This window comes from Alexandromys fortis, unplaced genomic scaffold (assembly GCF_014885135.2).
Source record: "Alexandromys fortis isolate MF-2015 unplaced genomic scaffold, M_Fortis_MF-2015_v1.1 scaffold_139, whole genome shotgun sequence".
Lineage (NCBI taxonomy): Eukaryota > Metazoa > Chordata > Mammalia > Rodentia > Cricetidae > Alexandromys > Alexandromys fortis.
In genome coordinates this window covers 2923744-2944593 of record NW_026068020.1, presented here as the reverse complement: position 1 = coordinate 2944593, position 20850 = coordinate 2923744, and the positions used below count along the sequence as shown (strand labels likewise).

At 46.3% G+C, this 20850-nt stretch overlaps 1 protein-coding gene across 5 annotated transcripts in view; it reads left to right on the top strand.

The window, feature by feature from the left end:
• Positions 1–20850, top strand: part of Agap1 (ArfGAP with GTPase domain, ankyrin repeat and PH domain 1) — a 446708-nt gene that overhangs the window by 298014 nt on the left and 127844 nt on the right. For 3 of the 5 annotated variants that reach the window (XM_050163110.1, XM_050163108.1, XM_050163112.1), the window contains exon 12: positions 14925–15083. The exons of the other annotated variants lie outside the window; for them this stretch is intronic. In XM_050163110.1, coding sequence (XP_050019067.1) covers positions 14925–15083 — 159 coding nt within the window. The remainder of the gene's footprint in view (positions 1–14924; positions 15084–20850) is intronic. 5 annotated transcript variants of the gene reach the window in all.

Sequence of the window (20850 nt, the reverse complement as noted above, 5' to 3'; positions counted from 1 at the left end):
TTCCGGCCTGACTGAACTCTTCCATAGCACAATTCTCCTCCTCCTGAGATGGCTTCCCTCAGGATTCCGGGGTTAGGGAGGGGTGCTTAATTTCTGTTATTTCAGCAAGGAGCTTGTGGGAGAGTCCGGAGTTGCCATGGTGATGGGGATTTACAGGAAGCTGCATTTTGAGAGTCTCCCCAAATTTAATTCATACAATGCTTCCAAAGAAAGAGTTAAAATATCCTTGTATGTTTTCTTAAATGAGTTTTTGCCCACAACGTGGTTTGGTAAATCTAGGTACACCACCGTGACAGAATTGTATCAGTCCTGGGAAAGCTTCTGACTGGGTGTAGCCACTCTAGAATCAGAGATGTAGAGCTGAACCCCACCCCAGAGCCTCACATGTGGATCTATCTCTACACCTCAGCTCCCCTGACTCTAACCTCTGTGCTCCTGGCGTCTGTGACTTCCAGAGACTGGGGAAGGGGGTGGCTGAATGATGATGTTTCAAATACTTGGTAGGGGACAGATGGCATATCTGTATCCCTGTGCCCCACCTTACCGACATGGCAGTGCTAGGCAGCCTGGGCAGTGTTCTGTGGGACTTTTATGATCTCCATGGAGGCTTCTCCCCCGCTCTGTGCCCTGTCATCAATTTGTCAGTGACTTGTGGCTGTGACATCTTTGTTCTAGGACCACAGCTTATCTTCTTGTCCCTATAGCATGGGTCTTTGTTGGATTTCTGCAATTATTTTTTTTCATCCTGCCCAGGTTGGCACCTCAGCCCCAGTGAGAGGGACCTTACCCCTTTTCCTCCGCCTCCCCCACTTGAGGTCCCCAGTAGTTGGAGGCAGGCCAGCCTGCAGGAGGGCTAAGTGATGCTGGGAGCATGGGTGGGGGAGGGCGGACAGGGAATGTGTTTTGAGTATTGAACCCGCCGTTGACATCTACAGTCTCAACCATGCTGTTTTCTCCACACTTCAGCAATCAGGACATCCAGCAAACCCATAAAAAACCAAACTAATAGCATGAATATTCAGTGACCTAGAATACTAATTATTGTCATGAATATTAATGGAATTGGACTTGCTCTCTCCACTTTCTCTCCCGTCCTCTTCCTCCCTTGCTCCCTCTCTTTTTTTTTCCACTTAGCCGGCTCTAAGGATGGGTCATAATGAGAGCATTTAAGAGGGAGTGCTCTCCGCCGTGACAGGGACCGGGGCAATAAGGAGAGCTTGATTAACGTGCGCACTTGGGGGAGACATGAGAGGCTTCACGTGGGCCTGTTCGGGGGAGGCGGCAAGGCACCGGCGGCTCTGTTGCTGCTCCCGGAGATTAATGAGGCCTAAGAGTGCATTAGGAACAGTGACAAAGGTTTGATCTAATGGGCTCAGTCATTTTTCCTTTGAGTGACAGACGCACAGAAGTAATTGGCTGTGCAGAATGGCAGCTCATTGGCGGTACTTAAGGATACATTATCCCCGTTGTGTGGCCCGCAGAGGCTGTTTATCAAAACTGCTCACACTGCAGACGAGGAGTCGCTAAGCTGCTGTTACACTGGTAATAGCTATTAAAGAAAAAAAATAATAACACGGCGTCCAAATGAGATCCGTTGTTGTGTCAGAGAGACAAAGTTTTTCTTTGTTTAGTTTCAAATGGTCTAGAAAACATTTTAATAACTCCAGTGTATGGGTGGGCAGCGCGGGTCCGCAGATCCCCTGCCTGTTTGTAGAATGACATCAGGCCCGAGGTCCTCCAGCCTGGCCTCTCCTGGCCCTCCTTGCTTACCCAGAATTCCCCATGCATTGGACTTTGGTTACAACACTCTCCCCTCTGGTATAGAAACGGCACTTCTGCTAAACGCTCTTCAGAAACACGGGAGAGCACTAGTTACCCAAAAGCAATTGATTGGGAATTACTTTCCTTAAAAAAAATAAAATAAAAATACAAATTAGCATATGATACTTGCTTCTGGGAACCACATTCTTAGAATAAGTTGTGCTGCATATTTAATAATCAATTTTTGAAAAAAAATAATTGTTTGGTAAGGGTTCTCAGATTTAAGTTTCCAGGCCTTGGTAAGACTCAGACCCTGGGAGACAGTGCTGAGCTTCAGGCAGATTGATCTTTGGAGCAAAGACTGCTGCTTTTTGTCCTCTCATCATCTCCCAGTTGCTTCTTTTTTCTCTTATGATGTGAGAAACAAGTGATAAATATTAAGGAAAGGATATTTTTTAGTTTCTTCTGAATGATACACCCTCTGCTCAAGACCCTTTTTGGGTGCAATTCAAAAGGAACTGAGAATATGCTTCCAATTTAGGGAGACCTTTCCTGGCGACTGGATTCTACGGGCTTTCTATGCGAGGTGTACTAGGGATGTTGTGGGCCTTGAGCTATGTGTTTCTATGGTAACCTGTGAGCCTGCTAGTAAATAAAAGCAGCTCTGGAAACTTCTTCATTTTAAAAGCTTGAGTTTGGTGCTTTCTCTAATGAGTTATAGGACAGGACAGTGAGACAAGCCTGGGGAGGGCAGAAGCCATGATCCCTATTGCTGCCCCAGCAGCCTTCTAGAGGGGGGGAAAAGCCAGTGAGGAGAATCTAGGGGAAAACAGCTGGAATTGAGTCTTCAGTCTGCCTATCTTCCCATACTGGCACAGGATAGCCTCTCAAAGGGATCCTGACATTTTGCCATCTCCCAAACCTCCTGGCTGGTTATTCTGTATTGGCCCATCATGCGACAATTTTATCTTTTTGAAATCCATCTAAACCTTGGGGAAAACACAAATGCCTTGATTCCTGTGCTAACACCCGCTCCAAGCGTTCCTTCTTGCTCTGTGATGTCACTCTGTTTAGGTGTGAGATGTGCTCTGCAAGAACTGGGGGTGGGGGTGAGTCAGAGAGGTATTGGTAAGCAGCTCTGAGGGCAAAGCCACTGGGCCACTATAGCCTCCTCCCTGGGAGGGACAAGAGCTACCTCCCCTCAAAACAGCACTGTGAAATCAAAGTACATTTTGTGCATAAGACACCTGTTGCGCTAATTGTATAACGAGAAAGAACTCCTTAAAGGGCTCTGGAGAGATGGCTCCAGAGTTCAGAACTCTTAGTGCTCTTACAAGGACCCAGGTTTGGGTTCCCAGCACCCCTGCATAGCAGCAAACAATCTGTAACTCTAGTTCCAGCTGTTCTGACACCCTCTTCTGACTGATGCAGGGACTACACACATGTGGCATGCAATCAAAACACTTGAACGCATAGGATTTTTTTCTAAAAAAATAAAATAACACTAGGCATAGCAAATGAGACTAAAAATCTGGTTCTTTGGAAGTTGAGCCAAATAATAAGGGCCCGGTATGAATACCCTGAGAGATTTTTGTAAGCTAATTTTCTGAATACATGACTTACGCTATTGGTTTATACAAAAAAAAAAAAAAAAAAGGTTTTAATAGCCTTCCTTTCGTATAGTGGTTCCACCCCTGCATGAGCATTTGCTCATGTTAACTTGCCCAAGAAATGGCTTGGAGCCAAGTGAGCTTCCTGGTGGTTTTCCTTAAATACCCTCAGGATTTCCCCAGCAAGTGCTCTGTAAGCAGGTGAAAACTGGCAAAATGAAGACAGGTTTGTTACGATTAACTTGGAGTGGTTTGTCCTGGATGAACAAAAAAGAAGTGTTGCCTTGGAAATACATGTTTCAATTTATTTCTAAATCAAATCTCTTGGATGCTCAGCTCTGTCTCTTGAGTTACGTCAATGCTTTCATCTGTCGCAAAGAAAACTCGTCACTAGCGATGGGATGCTAGCCGCGAGTTGGCTCTCCCACTCACTGGTATCCACTGCCAGAAAGTCCTCGCTGCTCCTTGTGTCCCGCGTACTGTTTCCTCTCCCTTCTCTACTCCTTTTTATAAACATTAGCACAGCAGGTCACCAGACCTCTGGCATCTTGATAGTGAGCCTGTTGTTGAGTTGTCCCCAGTGCTGAATACCTTACTGGCCAATGTATTCAGTGACGTCGTCAGGTGAGTTCATGAGCTCATTTGAAGTGAAGCCAACTGCAACCGCAAAGCAAACATAGGTACAGATGGGACTATGAGATTCTGTCACCACATGAACAAGGAGCACACACAGATCTTCTAGATCTTGAAGAAAGAGCTGTGCCGACATTTTTAAACTTTTACTAAAACATTGGTAAATAAACTACAGGGGAAGGAAAACCCACTGTTGATGAGACTCCTAACTACTAAGGTCTTCAGAGGCTTTGCTGGTTGTGGAGTACCTTACATAATTTGATCATTTTATTATCCATGAGTATGGATGGTCTTGCCATCATTATCATGTTCTTTATCTGTTTTGTAAAATGTAGGCTGTATTGTTCTAATAGTTCCAGTCCTCTTTGGGGCATCAATTATTAAGAAAATCTATCCAAAGCATAGATCAGAAATATCTGCCCCTAATCCTCTGAGGAGTTATCCTAACAAGGCTTAAAACTACGGCATCCTTTAAAGCCTTGTTCTTAACTGTGGGAAGCTAAGGAAAGAACCAGAACTGCCTAGAAAGAGGAATGTGGTGACGTCAGTTGCCTGCATTGAATTGACAAGCTGACGTTACAGATCTAAAAATATACAATGACAGCTGTGTGACAATGTGGGAAGACAGTTCCTATCAAAGATGTAGAACACAGAGCCAGCAAGATGGCTCAGCTGGTCAAGACACATGCCACCAATCCTGACAACCTAAGTTCAGTTCCTGGTACCCACATGGTAAGAATGGGGAAGAACCGATTCTCACAGATTGTCTTCTGACCACCATTCACACTTGTTCCTACACACATGCACACAATATTTTTTTGTAAAAGATGTGTAATATAAAATATCTTTTCTATGGTAATAGCTAAGGGAAACATCTGCAAGCGTTCAGTAAAATGCTGTCCTAGTTGGTGCGATGTTGTCATGCAAAACATGCAGTGCTCACTTGGTGAGATTGATTTTAAGGCATTTATGAAATAAAATGGCCATTTGTTATTTTTTCTTGGCATCATAACTAAAGATAAATTGGACTAGGAATACCTATTTGCAGATTTTAGGGAACAGCTCAACTTTGTAGTTCTAGACTTTGAATTATGAGTGTAGTCATTCTGAGAATTCGGTAGTCAGATACATTTCACTGCACTGAAGTCTAGACCAGCTTTTCTTCCTGTGAGAAACACAATATAGAAAGTACAGGAGCAGAAAGATGTACCCTACAGCGAAATAATCCCAGTCATGTCTGGTAGTGGGCATGTTGAATTGCACCTGTCTACAAAACAGGACCCATACATAGCATGCAGGGCAAGACTCCTGCACCTGAAGAAAAGGCGCTAAACTTGTCCTTGGAAAGACAAATCCTCTTGGACTGAAATTCTGATTGCCAAAAGGAGGGCAGCTTTCCAATGCAAATACTGGAGCAAACAGCCCCTTCTCACGGGCACTTAAATCATTTGTAGCTCACTTTTTACGGTAGTGTTGTGAATTATATTCTTTTCGGGCTGTAATTAGAGGACGGAACAGATGGCGAAGGCCTAGCTTGGAGTGATGTGGCCGTTGGAATAGCCTCTGTTGTCCAACAGTGAGTCCAATGACCCCCTATCAGCTTTGAGAGCCTGGACCTGAGACATCTTCTCTAACTGTTTGTAGAGTGAAGGCACCACAGAGAAGTGGGCTTTTTCCCCCACTAGATTCTGATAGTTACAGTTTGGGATGTTGGTTTTTAAAGTTAGAATTCTACTAGATCAGTTCCTAACCTGGCGCTCCTAGGGGTTCTTCAGGCCTTTCCTCACCCGGCATGCATGGAAGTTCCATGATATCACTCTAATAATTGAAGCAATTAATTGTTTCGTCCTTATTTAATCAGTAAATCCAAAACCAAGGATTGTTTGGGGTCACCCGCCCTTAGTTAGACTCTTTGGTAAAGTTCCATCCTGTTTGTGAAGATAGACAGAAGTTGAACAGGTGATGAAAATGTATCTTAAAGGGACGATTGTTGATGAATGTATACTTGAACACTGTGAAAAGCTATCTTCTCAGAGTATTTTTTTTTTTAAATCAGAGCAAGCTATTTTTAATGTACTAAGCCTATAGCTTAAAAGAGGAAGTCTGCCTTTGATGTCATTTGGGGGATGAAAACATCCTCCTTCAATAGAAAAGCAGCATCTTTTTCACGCTCATTTGAGATCAGTTCAGGCAACATACTGATGTTCATTCAGATATAAATGCCATATTCACTTTGAAATGCAAATTGTTTAAAGAAAAATAGCATATGGTGGAGGTAAGTATCCTTTCAAATCAACTCTTACACTTTAGGGAGGTAAGTACAAGGAAAATTATTCTTTGGAGAGAGAATCAGAGCTTTTGACACGGGAAGCTTGCGCTCATCAAGAAGGGCGGCTAAACACAGGCGCATATCCATATCAAGGAAGAGGCGCTGGGGGACCCGGATTAGCATGGTAATGCCTCTGCCCCCTGCTAATCAGGCCAGCACCAGCTGATCCCAGAAGGGGGTTTTCCAGGAAACTCCCTCCCTGTGCCCAGAGCTGGCCTGGTAGCTAGTAACCCCTGGGTTTCTGAGGAATATTTGTGAGGAAGTTCTTAGATAAAAAGCCGAAGTAGGTGCTTCAGGGGCTGTTTTGGGTTGTCAGCATTCCAAGCTGTTCAGAGAAGGGTCATGCCCTCAGACTCACTGCTGGGAAGCTTCCTCAGTGGCTTCAGCGTTCAAAAACCACCAGGGCAGTGGTTCTTGTTGTGTGATTCGGGGAGAAGAGTAAATGTGACTGATACAGTATTTGTATAAAAGTGCAAAACCCAAACTGGTGAGGTGGCTCAGCAGATAAGCACCTGACACATAACTGACAGCTTGAGCTAGATTCCTGGGACCCATTTGATTGAAGAAGAGAACCAGCTCTTGGAAATTGTTCTTTGACCTCCACACGCACACTGTGGCAAAGATGCACCATACGCACAGACACAGAAGCAAAGATAATTATTTAATTATTTTAAAATATTGGCAGAAATTGAAATATTCTGAACTGCAGCTGTATGTGCAGTTGGCCAGTGCTGGCAGCCCCAGGATCCCTCCTGTCACTGCCTCCAGCACACACACAGGGTAGCCCTTCTGACTTAGCATGCCATGAGTAGAACATGCCACTTGAGCCCAGTCCTGACAGCCTGAGTCCTGCTTCTTGCTGTCACCTGCCCCATGGTCTGCCTGACATTCATCTTCTACCATTGGTCAATGGCTCCTCCGTTCTTGGTGTGGTACAGAGATGCTGTGGTGTCCCTTGGAAAGTGTACACAACTGTTCACATCCACTGTGAGACTCTAAAGAGCAACCACCGTAAGCAACTTTGTGCTTTTGTGTAGACATGTTTGACTCTATCTGGGCATGTAACCTGGTGGGGGGTTAAAAGGAGAGGCAAAATTTTAAGAGACATGAACTGGACTAGAATATTATGGAGCATTGCTTTCTGAGGAGTCAATCAAAGAGAATGGTCAGGCTGCCCTGAGGGAGCACGGTGTGTCCTCTGCAGGCTCAAGTCATCCTCCACCCAGGGGTAGAGGCTCCAAAATTCTGCTTTGCAGTGTTTCAAAAAGGCCTTTCTGGACCTTCCTGCAGGGGGAGCTTTCTGCCCCTTCCGCCCTCTCCAGACTCTTGTGTCACTGCTGTAAATGAGGACACTGTGAGTGTGTGATCCCTTCAGGTAACCTAAATTACAGGTTTCTTAAGGGCATCCATGCCTGATGCAGAGGGGCTGAATGAGATGAGACCAAGGTATCTAAGAAGAGGTCAGTACCAGGAATGGGGGACAAGAACAATAGGAGTCAGGTTCAGCCTCCTTGTGCTTACAAGCCAGAGCTTAGGAGCCAGAGCACATGGCAGCTCATGCAGAAGCAACAGTAGCCAGAGGTGGGCATTGTCACCACCCCAGCCGCAGTTCTCCCAAGGAGGCACAGCATATGGCATGCTGTTAGAGTAAAGGACCCTAACTTCAGGATAGCCCAGTCCTATAGTAGGGTCAAGCCAGCTATCCTTCCTTTCGCAATAGAAAGTGACATTGGGCTAGAGAGATGGCTCAGACTGTTCTTCCAGAGGTCCTGAGTTCAATTCCCAGCGACCACATGGTGGCTCACAGCCATCTGTAATGAGATCTGGTGCCTTCATATGGCCAATAAGCATACAAACAGACAGAATATTGTATACATAATAAATAAATAAATCTTTAAAAAAAATAAAGAACATTTATTATCATCACAGGTAGTAGAGAATTGTGCTCGTCTCTGGGGAATGCACTGTCCCTGTTATCAGTTTGCTCTATAGACACCCTTGGGGGGAAAATGACACAAAGCAAGAAGGTGCTGGTGACTGTACCCACAAGATGTGAAGAAAACCAAAGTTCATAGAGACCTGCCTGCCCACAGTCTCAGGTGGGGCCACAGAAGTGAGGTAAGGCCATAGGAATGTCAGGATACAAGTGGAAAAGAGGCAGATATCCTTAATCCAGCAGACTCAGCCCTAGGGATACCATCAGGGAGTAGAAGCTTCTTTTTCAGGCCCTGGTCTGTGACTGGCTTGAGCTTTGCTCATCAGAACCCATCACAGGTCTCTCCATCCCGGAAAAGAGGAACCCACTGTGGCTTCCAGTAGGTACCAGCTGTGGGACTCCAAACTCCTCCACATCCCACAGACCCCAGCTTCTTATGTCACCTTCCCAGACATGCCAACAAATGATACAACATGCACACGATCTTTTAGGACACTCTGGGCATCCCCGGGGCTATGGGTTGGCATGGCTCTCAGCAGGCCATGTTCTGCTTGGAGCCAGCAGCCCCAGCTTGGGGTGTGATTGTGTCTTGCGTGTCTCCTGACGTATTTAGTTTGTGGTTGGTCCTATTGACCATCTTGCACTTGCTGTTGTAACACTGGGTAGCAAGAGCTCAGGACATACCTTGGTCATAGCTGATATAGGTATAGGTTTCACTAACTGTATAGCAACATCAGCACCACATAGGTACAGGCTCCCCAGCCCATCAACTTAATGATAGGGAGCAAAGGCAGCCCCTGCATCACTGCCATACTTCAACATGGCTTCGAAGGTGTCTGAGATGGTGCTTATATACACTTCTTCCTTAAGTGGCCTTGAGGTCAAGATCCTTAGCTCTCAGACAGTCAGACAAAGTCATCAGCATCCTTCACGGATAAGGACTCCCGCTTCTTGGCCTAATTAATAACTCGCCAGCATGAAGTGAATTGCCATCCAATGAGAGCCCTATCCTTTGAGTGCTCAGAGAATAAAAGTATCTTAAGTGCAGCCACTCCTTGTGCATGTAGGTATTTGCAAAAGTGTGAGCTCCTTATGTGGTGTCATAGCCGGGTTGTGCCAGGTACTTACTTGCCTGTGAACACTGGATATGGGGACAGCAACATTTGACCAGTTGGTGATGTTCATTTGGGAACAGAAATAGAACTACATGTTTCATCTTCATAGGTATATTTTAAAAAGGAAAAAAAAATTAGATACTGCCCTCGTCAGCTTTACCTGTCATCCCGACACCACCTGAGAAGAGTCTTAGCTGATGGATTGCCCAGGTCATATTGCCTGTACGGGGGAGGGGGTTGTCCTGATTAATGTTTGATATAAGAGAACCCAGCCCACTGTGGGTAGCACCGTCCTTTGGGCTATATAAGAAAACTAACTGATCTGGGCACTGGTGGCACATGTCTTTAATTCCAGCACTTGGGAGGCAGACAGAGGCAGGCAGACCTCTGTGAGTTCGAGGCCAGCCTGGTCTATAAGAGCTGGTCCTGGTACAGGCTCCAAAACAACAGAGAAACCCTGTCTATGGCCAGTAAGCTGTGTTCTTCCATTGTTTCTGCTTCTAGTGCTTTCTTGAGTTTTTGCCCTGGCTTCTCTCAGTGATGGACTGTGACCTGGAATTATCAGCAAAATAAAGAATTTCCTGCCCTAAGCTGCTTTTTCTGCTTTTTGGTTGGTGTGTTTTTATTATAGCAACAGGAAAAAATTAGAATAGAAATTGTGCCTTATTAGAATAGAAATGGGTATAAGTACTAAAAAAAAAAAACAGTAAACATTGTGAGGTTGGCTCCTTTGCCTGGCAGACTTATAGAAGGCATAGAAATGCCTCAAAGCGGGACCACTGCCAGAAATATGTGTGCAGCCTCTTGGCCCTAGCGGGCCAACTCACCACTTCTGTGCATTACACGCAGCTCTAGACAGTGGTGTGCCTCTTTCTCCCTATATATTTATGTTTAAAAGCAATATTTGCTTGTGTACTTTTGAACTGTATATAGGTGTAGAAACATTTCCTAATGTTCATATATTTCTTACTTTTAGTTTAACAAATACATTCCTGTGTCAGCCTTGGGGTTATTTTTTTTTAATGTGTTGCCATTGTATTGTTTTGAGACAAGATCTCATTATATAGCTTGAAGCTCCCTTTGTAGACCAGACTGTCATCAAACCGGCAGCCATCATGTTGCCTTTGGCTCCCAAGTGCTGGGACTAGAGGTGTGTGTCACCACGCCTGACAGAGAAAACATTTTTGGTTTATTACATCATAATCAGTATAATTCTTAACTCGTGTTAAAATGAAATGAATTAGTACATATAAAAAAGAATTTTGCTCCCATGGAGGAAAATCAGGTTTTGTTAGCTTTCTAGCATTTTTCTCTCTGTATTTGGAAAACTCTTTAGTTTTAAGTCATAAAAACGTAGGAATCAGTGGGCAGGGCATTGAGTAGATAGCAAGGCAGTGCAATCAGGTCAGTCAGCACACACTGTCTCAACTCTCTGTATCCAGGAGCAAAGCCAGGACCATGGCTCTCAGACATTCGCATCGGCCAAGTAATTCTAGAAGCTGTACATTTTAATTCTTTGTTTATTGGGGCGTTTTATGATCAGAGGACAACTTGAGAGGGCCAGTTCTCTCTTCCTCTATGTGCGTCCCAGGGATCGAACTCAAGTCATCGGATAACAGATGCCTTTATCTGCTAGAACCCTGGCTAGCCCAAACCGTGGGCTGTTTGGTTGTAATTGACATTTTGAGATGAAATCTCCCAAATGTAATTCTACTTAAGGTATAAAATCATTGTACCCAAGCAAAAATGTTACCTGTGAGAACTTCATGTCATGACTCCAGGTACAGACAGCCAGCTCAGAATTCTATCTTCATAACTGTGGTCATACGTAAGGTGTGTCCCAGTCTAGTCTTGCCATTGGGATCTGAGTGTCTGGTAAAATGAGAGGGTTTCTGAGTGCCTGCTTTCTCAGAGCAGCCAGGGTGGCTAGGGAGTCCTTGTCCACCTAAGGTCCTGTTTGATTCCCTGGGGACTCCCTCCTCTAGAAGGAGAGCTTTGTGCCAAACACCAGAGCTGCCTCGCCACCCTCTTACTACATCTAGATTGTGCTTAAATTCCATTTGACAAACAGCAGGAGGTTCGCAATTGAGAGGAGCAGTCAGGGATGCATGAGCAACCTTCGCCTGTGCTTTCTGTAGCACGTTCACTAAGAAAATCTGCCTTCATTTTCCAGCAGTTTGACATCCAACCACCAGACAAAGCACTGGCAATCCTAAGTGAGTCCTTCAGGTATCTCTATTTGAATGTTTTCCTGATCCTTTGAGTTCAGATGGACTTCCTATCTAGACCAAAGTTTTTCTCCAAGGCCTGTTTCCATAGACAGTAAGAAAGACTTGGGTATCCTTTACTTAGGCTTTTTTTTTTTTTTTTTTTTTTTTTTTTTTTTTTTTTTTTTTTTTTTTGGGGGTGGGGGGCTGGATTTTTTGGCAGTAATATTTATTTATTGTAACGTGATTACCCCATTCTCAAGTGCAAACTTTGTAGATGACAGTGTTAAGAGTTTGGACGCCTGTTAGTTTCATTTCTGTTGCAGTGATACAGTGCCCTCACTAACAGGGTTTGTTTCAGCTCGCAGCTCCAGCTAACCGTCCATCGTTGCAGGAAAGTCAAGGCAAGAGAACCTGAAGCATCTGTCTAATCACATCAGAGCCACAGTTAAGAGCAGAGACAGATGAGTGTGCCCGATCTTCCTATTCAGCACACTCCATGTGTTCTGCTTGCAATTCAGGGCCCAAAGCCCTTCCCACATCAATTAAGGCAGTTAAGACAATCCCCCCACAGATGTACACAGGCTACCCCTGGCCACCCCTCACTAAAACTACCTTCCCAAGTGATTCTGAAGTGTATCAAATTGATGATTGAAAGCTGACCATCACAGCATCCTTGTTAGAAAATGGACAAAAAAAAAAAAAAAAAAAAAAACCTTGGCTGTGGTGTTGAGCATTATCATCATGGACCAAAACTGGACAAATTCATTTTGAGTTTCCTAGGTGTTTGGGCCTTGTAGACGAAAGCTGGCATAAAAACACATGTAGGCAGAATCATCTTGACATGTTGCTAATTGGCAGGAGTCTCTGTAGGCTGGGTAGACTCAGAGGACCTGGAAGACCAAAGAGGAGGCTCTCCCCTTTTCCCTGAGCATGCAACCTATTTCATTTTGTACTGAGAAGAAGGATCTTCCTAGCCCAGGCTGGCCTGAAACTCTCCTTGTAGCCCAGGTTAGCCTGGAGCTCACTGTCATCCTGTTTCTACCTCTCCTGCACTGTGGTTCCTGGTGTGCCCCACCACATCCTGAGTCTAACGCTGCTCTTTTTCTGTCGTGTTAGCTGTGCCCCACAGCCTCTATCTTGAAGGACCTCATGAGATAGAAGTGGGAGAGCATCGGGGGAGACTCTGGTGTAGCATGTGGTGGCTCTTCTATAAATACAGCCTAGAAGGGTCTGTATGTGACCTTAGGGTGCCCAGGGAAAGTGTGAGTACCCGAGCTGGTGGGAATGGTGCCAGCAGAGAAGCAGCCAGCCAGCTTAAGGAAGGCCCAGGAAACAACCTCAGAGCTGGAACCTTGATTCTCACTGCCCCCCTCCTTTATATCCCTGCCTACGTTCTTAGTTGAGCCTTGCTCTTGAGACCCTAGAGGCAATGGACACAGCCCATGTGGGTGGCCCCAGGGGAACAGCCAGGCAGAGGTGGTACAGCAGGAACATGGCTGGCACAGGCTCAGAGCACAGCTCTTGTTTCTTGTGGAGGGAGCCCTCACCCACTCCGGAGGATGCTGTCTCTGTACTATGGGAAGGAGTTTACCAAGAGGCAGCTTCAGGGTGTCCTCAGAGGAGGCATGTGAAGAATCCCAGCAGCTGTGTGTAATGTCTCCTTGGTAACAGTGGCCCCTCCCAACTTCTAGGAGGAGTGGGACAAGAGCAGGGTCTTGTTATTCATGGCACTGTCACCCAGAACATGGGTCTCAGAATAGTGTGGTTCCTTTCCAGGGTGTTCAGACACTTATGCCTTCAGAACATAACAGGTGAGGCAGGCCAGCCCTGAGGTTTTGACCAGAGCCCCCTCACACACATGAGCTTTACTCTTCCACGGGCTGTATCCCCAGACCGAATCAGTCTGGAGGACCCAGTGAGCACTAGCACTTGTGGTGCTCAGCTTCTGGGCCGGAGTTACAATGTGACCGATGGACTGGACCTGGAGTTACAATGTGACCGATGGACTGGACCTGGAGTTACAATGTGACCGATGGACTGGACCTGGAGTTACAATGTGACTGCTGGACTGGACCCTCAGAGGCGAGCCAAAGGTGAATTTCTTCCCTTAGGTGGCTTTCTTCTGGTGCTGTGTTGTAGCAATGAGACAGTCAGCAGTCCAGGCTTCACTTAGCATGTGTGGTGTTCTGTTCCATGCTGCCTCTCAGCAAAGGACTCACCTTGCCAGTGTGTGCCCGTGTACATGTTCTCGTGATGTTCACGTGTGTGTGCCCGAGGGCATGAGAACACAAATTTTTCCAGCCCTGTCCCTTACAGAATCAGAAGCCTGATTTTTTTTTTAAGCCCCTAGTTTTCCAGGAGAAAATCTGAAAGTTGGCCAGATTTGGGAACAGCTAATGGCCCACTCACTGAACAGCCACGCCCCATGAAAACCTTCCACTGAAACAGGTTAGAACTTCCTGGGTTCTGAACCCAGAACAACTAGGAAAATTAAAAATTAGGAAACCAGCAGCCAGGCATGGTGATGCATGCCTTCTCTGTGAATTTGATGCCACCTGGTCTACATAGTGAGTTACTGGACAGCCAGGGCTATGTAGAGAAACCCTTTCTTTAAAAAATAAAAAATAAAAGCCAATATCTCCAAAGATTCGCCTATCCCTCTATTCCTGTCTCTCTAACAGACACATCCACAGGCTGTGGGCATGATTGGCTTAGCCTTAGAAGAAAGCACCTAATTACATTTTGAGTCTAAAATTGGTATGACCAATAATGTGTTTTAATGTTGAGCAGCTGACTCAAATCATTAAGCCTACAACAGAACTATCTTTCTTCATTGTCTGTGTGAGATCCGAAGCCACTGGGGTGACATTTTTGTTCTGCAGAATCTTTATAAGGTCAGGAGTCAGGGTTCCCATCTCCACTGTGGCGCCTCTGGAGACTTGCTATGTGCTGATCATAAGGGGTAGCTGCCCTATCAACAACGTCCCTTGGACCCAGTAGTTGGCGCCCAGTGGGTGAGCCTGTGTGGTGCTCTTTTTGTCCTGTGGTGGCTCTTTTGCTGGACTCACTGGTTCTCTTGTCTTTGAGATTGTAGCAGGGCCACTCGTCTTTGTAACCGTTCTGTGGGCAGTGTCTGCAGCCTTCCTTCCCCGGGCTCAGCGGGGCACCATTGGCGTTCACGGCTCCCTTTTCTTCCTCATAATCTTATACTTCACGATGCACAAAGGTCAGGTACCAGTGTGTGCCAGCGTGAAGCCCCCTAGACGAGGTCGTGCTGGCTTCTGTGGTCTGCAGTCCGTCGTGGTGTTCATCTGACTTGTTTATTCCTAGGGAATGTCACTAGTACGTCTGGGTCTCAGATGGCAAGCGGCATCAGCCTGGTCTCCTTCAACAGCCGGCCCGATGGCATGCATCAGCGCTCCTACTCAGTCTCCAGTGCCGACCAGTGGAGTGACGCTACAGTCATTGCAAACTCAGCCATCAGCAGTGGTAAGAGTGGGCGCAGACCGAGGCCATCGCCAGGTCCTCTGTGAAAGCCAGGGGCTGGGCTCAGTGCCCAGGGCATCCATGCTCCACGGGGAGCATGGTGCCATGGGGCTGCTCTGACAGTGGCACACATGTCTCACCAGTCATCTGAGCACTTTGTCCTTGGTCTCCTGTCTCATGCACATCCCATCAGTCATCTGTTCTCTGCTCAGGGCATGGACCTTGAATCCTCTTCCCTGGTCAGCTTTGGAAGTTGAGGCTGAGGAGGGGACAAGTATCTTACCTGTGGTTCTGCAACAGAGACATGGTGAAGTTGAAAGCTGTCTCGTACCAGTCTTCTGCCCTCCGTGGATGGCGAGCATCTCGCCATTCGCACATAGTTCGTACTGTCCCGTCTGTTCATTCTGCCTCTTAGTCTTCCAAGATTCCTGGTGTAGCTTCTAAGTTCTGGGGAATTCCCTCTGCCATCATCTCTCCTAGATTTTCATAGTTTGTGACAAGTGTGGCTGCTTCTTGGGGGACAGATGTGGCACCCTGGAAACTGCCTTTTGACGTATGCGTCACAACATGAATTATGCACTGTGCCCCATGCACTGGCTGGTGCAGCTTGCTTTGCCTGTGGCACTCTGTCTGTGGCCTGTTCACCGGTATTTAAGGGAATTCCCACTGTTGTATGTAATCTATCAGACAGGGTTTGAGAGTCATTTTAGCATAATTTGTTCTAATTAAAAGATTCCACGTCAGGTCTTCCCTGTGGACCCACCAGCTGCTGCTACAGGACGCTTGCTTTGGGTAAACACCGTCTTTTGATTGTTCCACAGTGTTCCAGCAGACGGGGCCAAGCAAATGCTTCCGAGCAAGCCTGCCCAAACGCAGGAGAGAAGTGGGATCAGGAAAGGTGGTCTGAACCAAGGACTATCTGACAGACAGTTTCCAGGAATTGGCTAGAAGGGCAGGAGCCCAGGCTGCTCTCAAACACTCGGGGTTACCATGTAGTCTCTCCCTCTGGTTAGTCCCATCCCACCTTTAGTGTGCAGATCCATCAGGGGCCAGCCTCAACCCACACCATTTCTGAGGAACACAGAAGCTCAGAATCCTATGGGACAGTTAAGTAAAATGTGTGTTAAGTGCATTACGAGACCTCTCATCGCCAGACATTACCCTTCTGTCCTTCATGGCAGTAACCAAAGAGACGAGTGTGAGGACTCTCTGTCATGTTTTCCCTTTCACTTGGTTGATACAAGACCTTCCTTTGTATAATCACTTTATCCACCAACTCACCCCCTACACACACAAACCTCATGTCTCTGGTCTGTATATCAGGGGTACCAGGAACTTGCCACTTGGCTGCAGTGCAGGCAGGGCCCAGGACCATTAGACTTGACCTCCACCAGCAGAGTGAAGGGCTTATCTTCTTCCCAGCACTAGAAGTCTGTTTGCTCTGCCCTCCTGTCCACCCTAAATTAAGATTTCAGCTTCAGAGAACTTTTCCATCTTTCCCCTTTGACATACAGGTACCCCTGGGGCTTCTGCCTCTAAGCAGCTACGAGCAACTCCTAATTAGATAGATGACTTTGTAGTGGGTAAAACTGGAGGAAGGAGGCTCTGGCTAAATTAAGAGGAGAAGGCAAGAGGAACCCATTCTGTGAGATGGAATGCCCCACTGCTTTATGGCTATTACTGTTGTAGAGCTTTACATTAAATACCTGAGGTTTAAAATTAAACGTCTAATATAATTTGGCATTGCTAACGTGAGCCCGGCATCTGCCCTCCGAGAAAATCCAGACAGCTCTGTTCAGGGTTTCAAATTGCTGTCTGCTGGCTTGCGAGCAACACAGGGGATTGGATCCCTCTTCCACTAAGTACCACATGCTGCGCCGTGTAATTTTTTAAACGCTGAGTATATTCGTCTTGCACTTCTGCACTGAAAAAGGCTGTTCCAGTAGTACATGAAAAATTAATTTTTTTACATTTTTCCTCACTCTCCTAAGTGTTTGACAGAAGTAATTTTTGCAGCAAGAGAGAATAAAAAACTGGTGGCTGTAAATTCCTGTCCTGGAACCTCTTGTGTAGACTTTTTATGGACCCAGAATTGATCTACATGTCAGATCCTGTTGTGGTCTCAACTGTTTATCACCGTAATGGCAGTAGTGAGCCCGGGAACACCAACTTATAATCCTGGGTGAAAGAAATTGGTGTTTGCAGTCAATGAAGAGGAGCTTAGCATTATTGATAGATTCAGAACAATTATCTCTGCAGCTGCTATTGGCTGAGGGTTTCCTCAACCCTTACTGGAAGCCCATTATTTTTTATTTTTTATTTATCATCTTCTTACGAGTAATTTTCTCTGGAAGTGTTAGAAGTGAGTGTTCCTGCTGCAAGCAGGGGGCCCTGGAGGGCCATCTATAGCAAACTTGGTTGTCATCGCACATGTCAAGGCAAGATGTTTGTTTTAGATGCATCACCTCTGTGCCAAGGGCAAGAACCAATGTCAAGGCCCCTGTGCATTAGTCTTTTATTGTTCCGAAGTGTCTGACCCTGTATGCCACTCCCCCAACACTGCCACAAATACCCATATCCATACCATCCCTTGCAAGTGCTGTGCCAGCCCTGGCTAATAGCCTCAGCAGTGGCCGTTGCTGTGGCGGCGGCACCCTCACCCCTCCTCCCCGACTGTCAGGGTGTTCTGAGTGTACCACCCTTCCACAGATGGCTTCAGTCTAACAATTTATTTTCTGTCTCAATGTATGGCTGCCATGGTGAATACATTTTTCCATATAACTTTTTAGCTCTCTGCAGTCCCCCTTCATGCTCCTGGGCTCATGCAGCTTTGGCAGTGTTGAGCACAAACACCATTTGGGCTTTCATGTTTCTTCAGAGAAGTCATACCTGACGTCTGTGTATGTGTATTTGTACCTGCGTGCCTGCATGATTGGGGTAGAGTGGGCCTCCAGTCAGTTGTATGCCTTCCTGCTAGGATCTATGGTTATGTCAGTGGTTCTGATAAGGAAGTACCTAAGTTTTGCTAATTTTCAAGTATTTTTCCCATTATGCAAATGTTGTACATGGCTATTTTAATGCACCATTCCTCTGGTGATCATCTTCACTTTGTTTTATTGTTATCTTATGCTGCACGCATCCGAGAAAGGTCAGCGACCCTGCATTTGATAACAGAAGGGCTCCAGCAATCACACTGTCTCTGTGGATTAGGACTAAAACTTCAGTGTCTTTGTTTTAATTTGATGGTTTGGGGTATTTGTTTGGGAAAATTTGTTGTTAGTTTTATCTATGGGTATTATACTGCCAATTTTAGGACATGACCAGAAGGTGGCAGTAGTGTGACACTGCTTGGCTTTGACCAAGTTGTTAGCTTATGCAACTTTAATTTGGATGGAGGGTTAGACCATGTTTCATGCCTCCCATTTTGACATTCATTTCCTGAGAACCGTGACACACTAAGATCACACTTTTAATAAAAATTCACATTCACACAGGTCTTTCTTACATTCTTTTCCTTCTGTGGCTTTGTTTTCTAAAACAGGACTTTGCGGAGAATTAAGATAGAGTATCATACACATTACCTGTCTTTTTTTATAGTGCTTACTCTTTTAGGGAACTGTATGATGGAAGAGAGATGTTTGCTCTTCACCCATGGATCCTGAACGCCCCTCTGTCAGTCCCTCCCAAAGCTTCTTGCATTGGAGAACCATCCCCTGGCTAGTCAACCTTCGGCCCCTATGCTCTCACATCTCAAAGGCTGACACTCTGTCTCAGCCCCTGCAGGGCAGGGGTCTGCTCTGTACACCATGCTAGGCAGCCTCATTAGAAGGATGGCCCAGGCTCCCTTCTCTGCATGTGGTCTGAGAAAAAGCAGGAGCTTCCTGGGTAGCCAGCCACAGGGGGAAGGTGGATTTCTTTCCCTCCTGATCAGAATGCTGAGTAACTTTGTACTCTGCCTCCTTAGTTCCTGGCTATCAGCTATTTCCAGCAGTAGCTGCTGACCCAGGAGAAGTAGGACAACCACATAGCACCCCAGTTACCAGGACAGGGAACACTGACTTTCATCCCTAAAGGCCAACAGGCCTCTAAATACCACCAGACAAAAGTCTAGGAATGTTTGACAATGGGTCGTGATAGACCCCATGCTCAGAATCTTCTAGATCACTGGTTCTCTCCCAGAGGTGATTTGAGTCCCCTAGGGAATAGTCATCGATAACCGGAGGCATTTTTGATAGTAACAATGGTTCAAGAAGGGCGATCTGGTGGGTAATAACCAGGATGGGAGTAAGTACCCCACCCACTGAAGAGTTTCGTAAGTAGGGTTAGCTGAATTGCATAGCAGTAGCGGCAAGGCCTGGTCTCCTGATACAGCCTACGGTCGAGAGAGTCACTGCAGGGCCTTGTCTGCAATCTGAGTTCTACACAGCTTCTCCCACTGCTGCTGTAGCAGAAATGGTGACATCACAAGCTCAGTGGCAATCTGGTTGCCACTACCAGTGGACACACCTTGACATTCACTAAATAGTTACTGCTTGACAAGGCCTGTCTTAGTTACGGTTGCTGTTGCTGTGATGAAACACCATGACCAAATGCAACTTGGGGAGGAAAGTGTTCGTTTGGCTTACATATCCTGAGTCACAGACCATCAAGTGAAACCAAGGCGGGGAACTCAGACAGGGCAGGAACTTGGGGAACTAGCCTAACCAACGTGGAGCACATTAGGCTGTGCTAACATCCCAGGGATGCTGTATGAAGTAGAGATACCACTGTGCCTAGGATTGGGAAGACCCTGCAGCAAGGAGAGGGCTGGGCAGCTTGTGGCTGTTGGTATTGTTGCAAAGAACAGAGGGGATGGGCCTTGGCCCTTACCTAAACCGCAGTCTCCAGGCTTGAACTGAAAATGGTTCAGATGGTAGAGCTAAAGGACTAGATCCATGTTCAACAAGCCTCCTGTACAAACAGCTGAAAGGGGGAACCAAGCCCTGAGGGTCGGGAGCAGGAGTTAAGCACAGCTTGTGTGCAGGATGACACCAGGCCCTCTCTGCTCCTTTGCAGAGTTACATTTTCAGGAAGATGTTGGCAAATTGGGACGTATTGAGAACATAAAGCAGGTGGCAGGAGGCAGGGCAGGCTCAGAAACTGTCTTCTGTTGATAGGACGGTAGAAGATGGAGGCTGGAGGTCACACGGTGGCAGCAACTTTCTTCTTGCCCTTGCCTCAGAAGCTCTAACCTTTCTGTTCTACAAAATGGTTCTCAGTCTTGGATTGCCCTCTTGGATGCTTTTTTAAAAACACTCAAGTCTGTGGGCCATACCTGTAATGGAACATTTGGAAGACAGACAGGAAGATTGGTAAGAGTTTAAGACCAATGTGGGCTGCATAGTGAGTACCATGCCAACTTGTGCCACGAAGTGAGTACCAATCTCTAAATACATAAGCAGCAATTTTTGGGACAACCATTAGAGATTGGATTCATGTGGGTTGAGATAGACCAAGAGAATCGCAATGTTCCCCAGTGTTTTCAAATGTGTAAGCACTTGAGCAGCCTCAGTGGCAAGAATGTCAGGGGAGCGCCAGCAATTGTCTGCTCCTTCCTTACTAAGGCTGCAGGGTGGCCATCCATCTCCCTCTTGCAGCTGCAACTTCCTTCCATCGAGGGACTGTGACTGAGCCCTGAAACCTTTCTCCCCTGAGTGACTCTGTCCGAAAGGAAAGGAAGCTAAGACACCGAGTCATGAGGACAGTCAGAGGACAGTTCGGTGGAGATCTG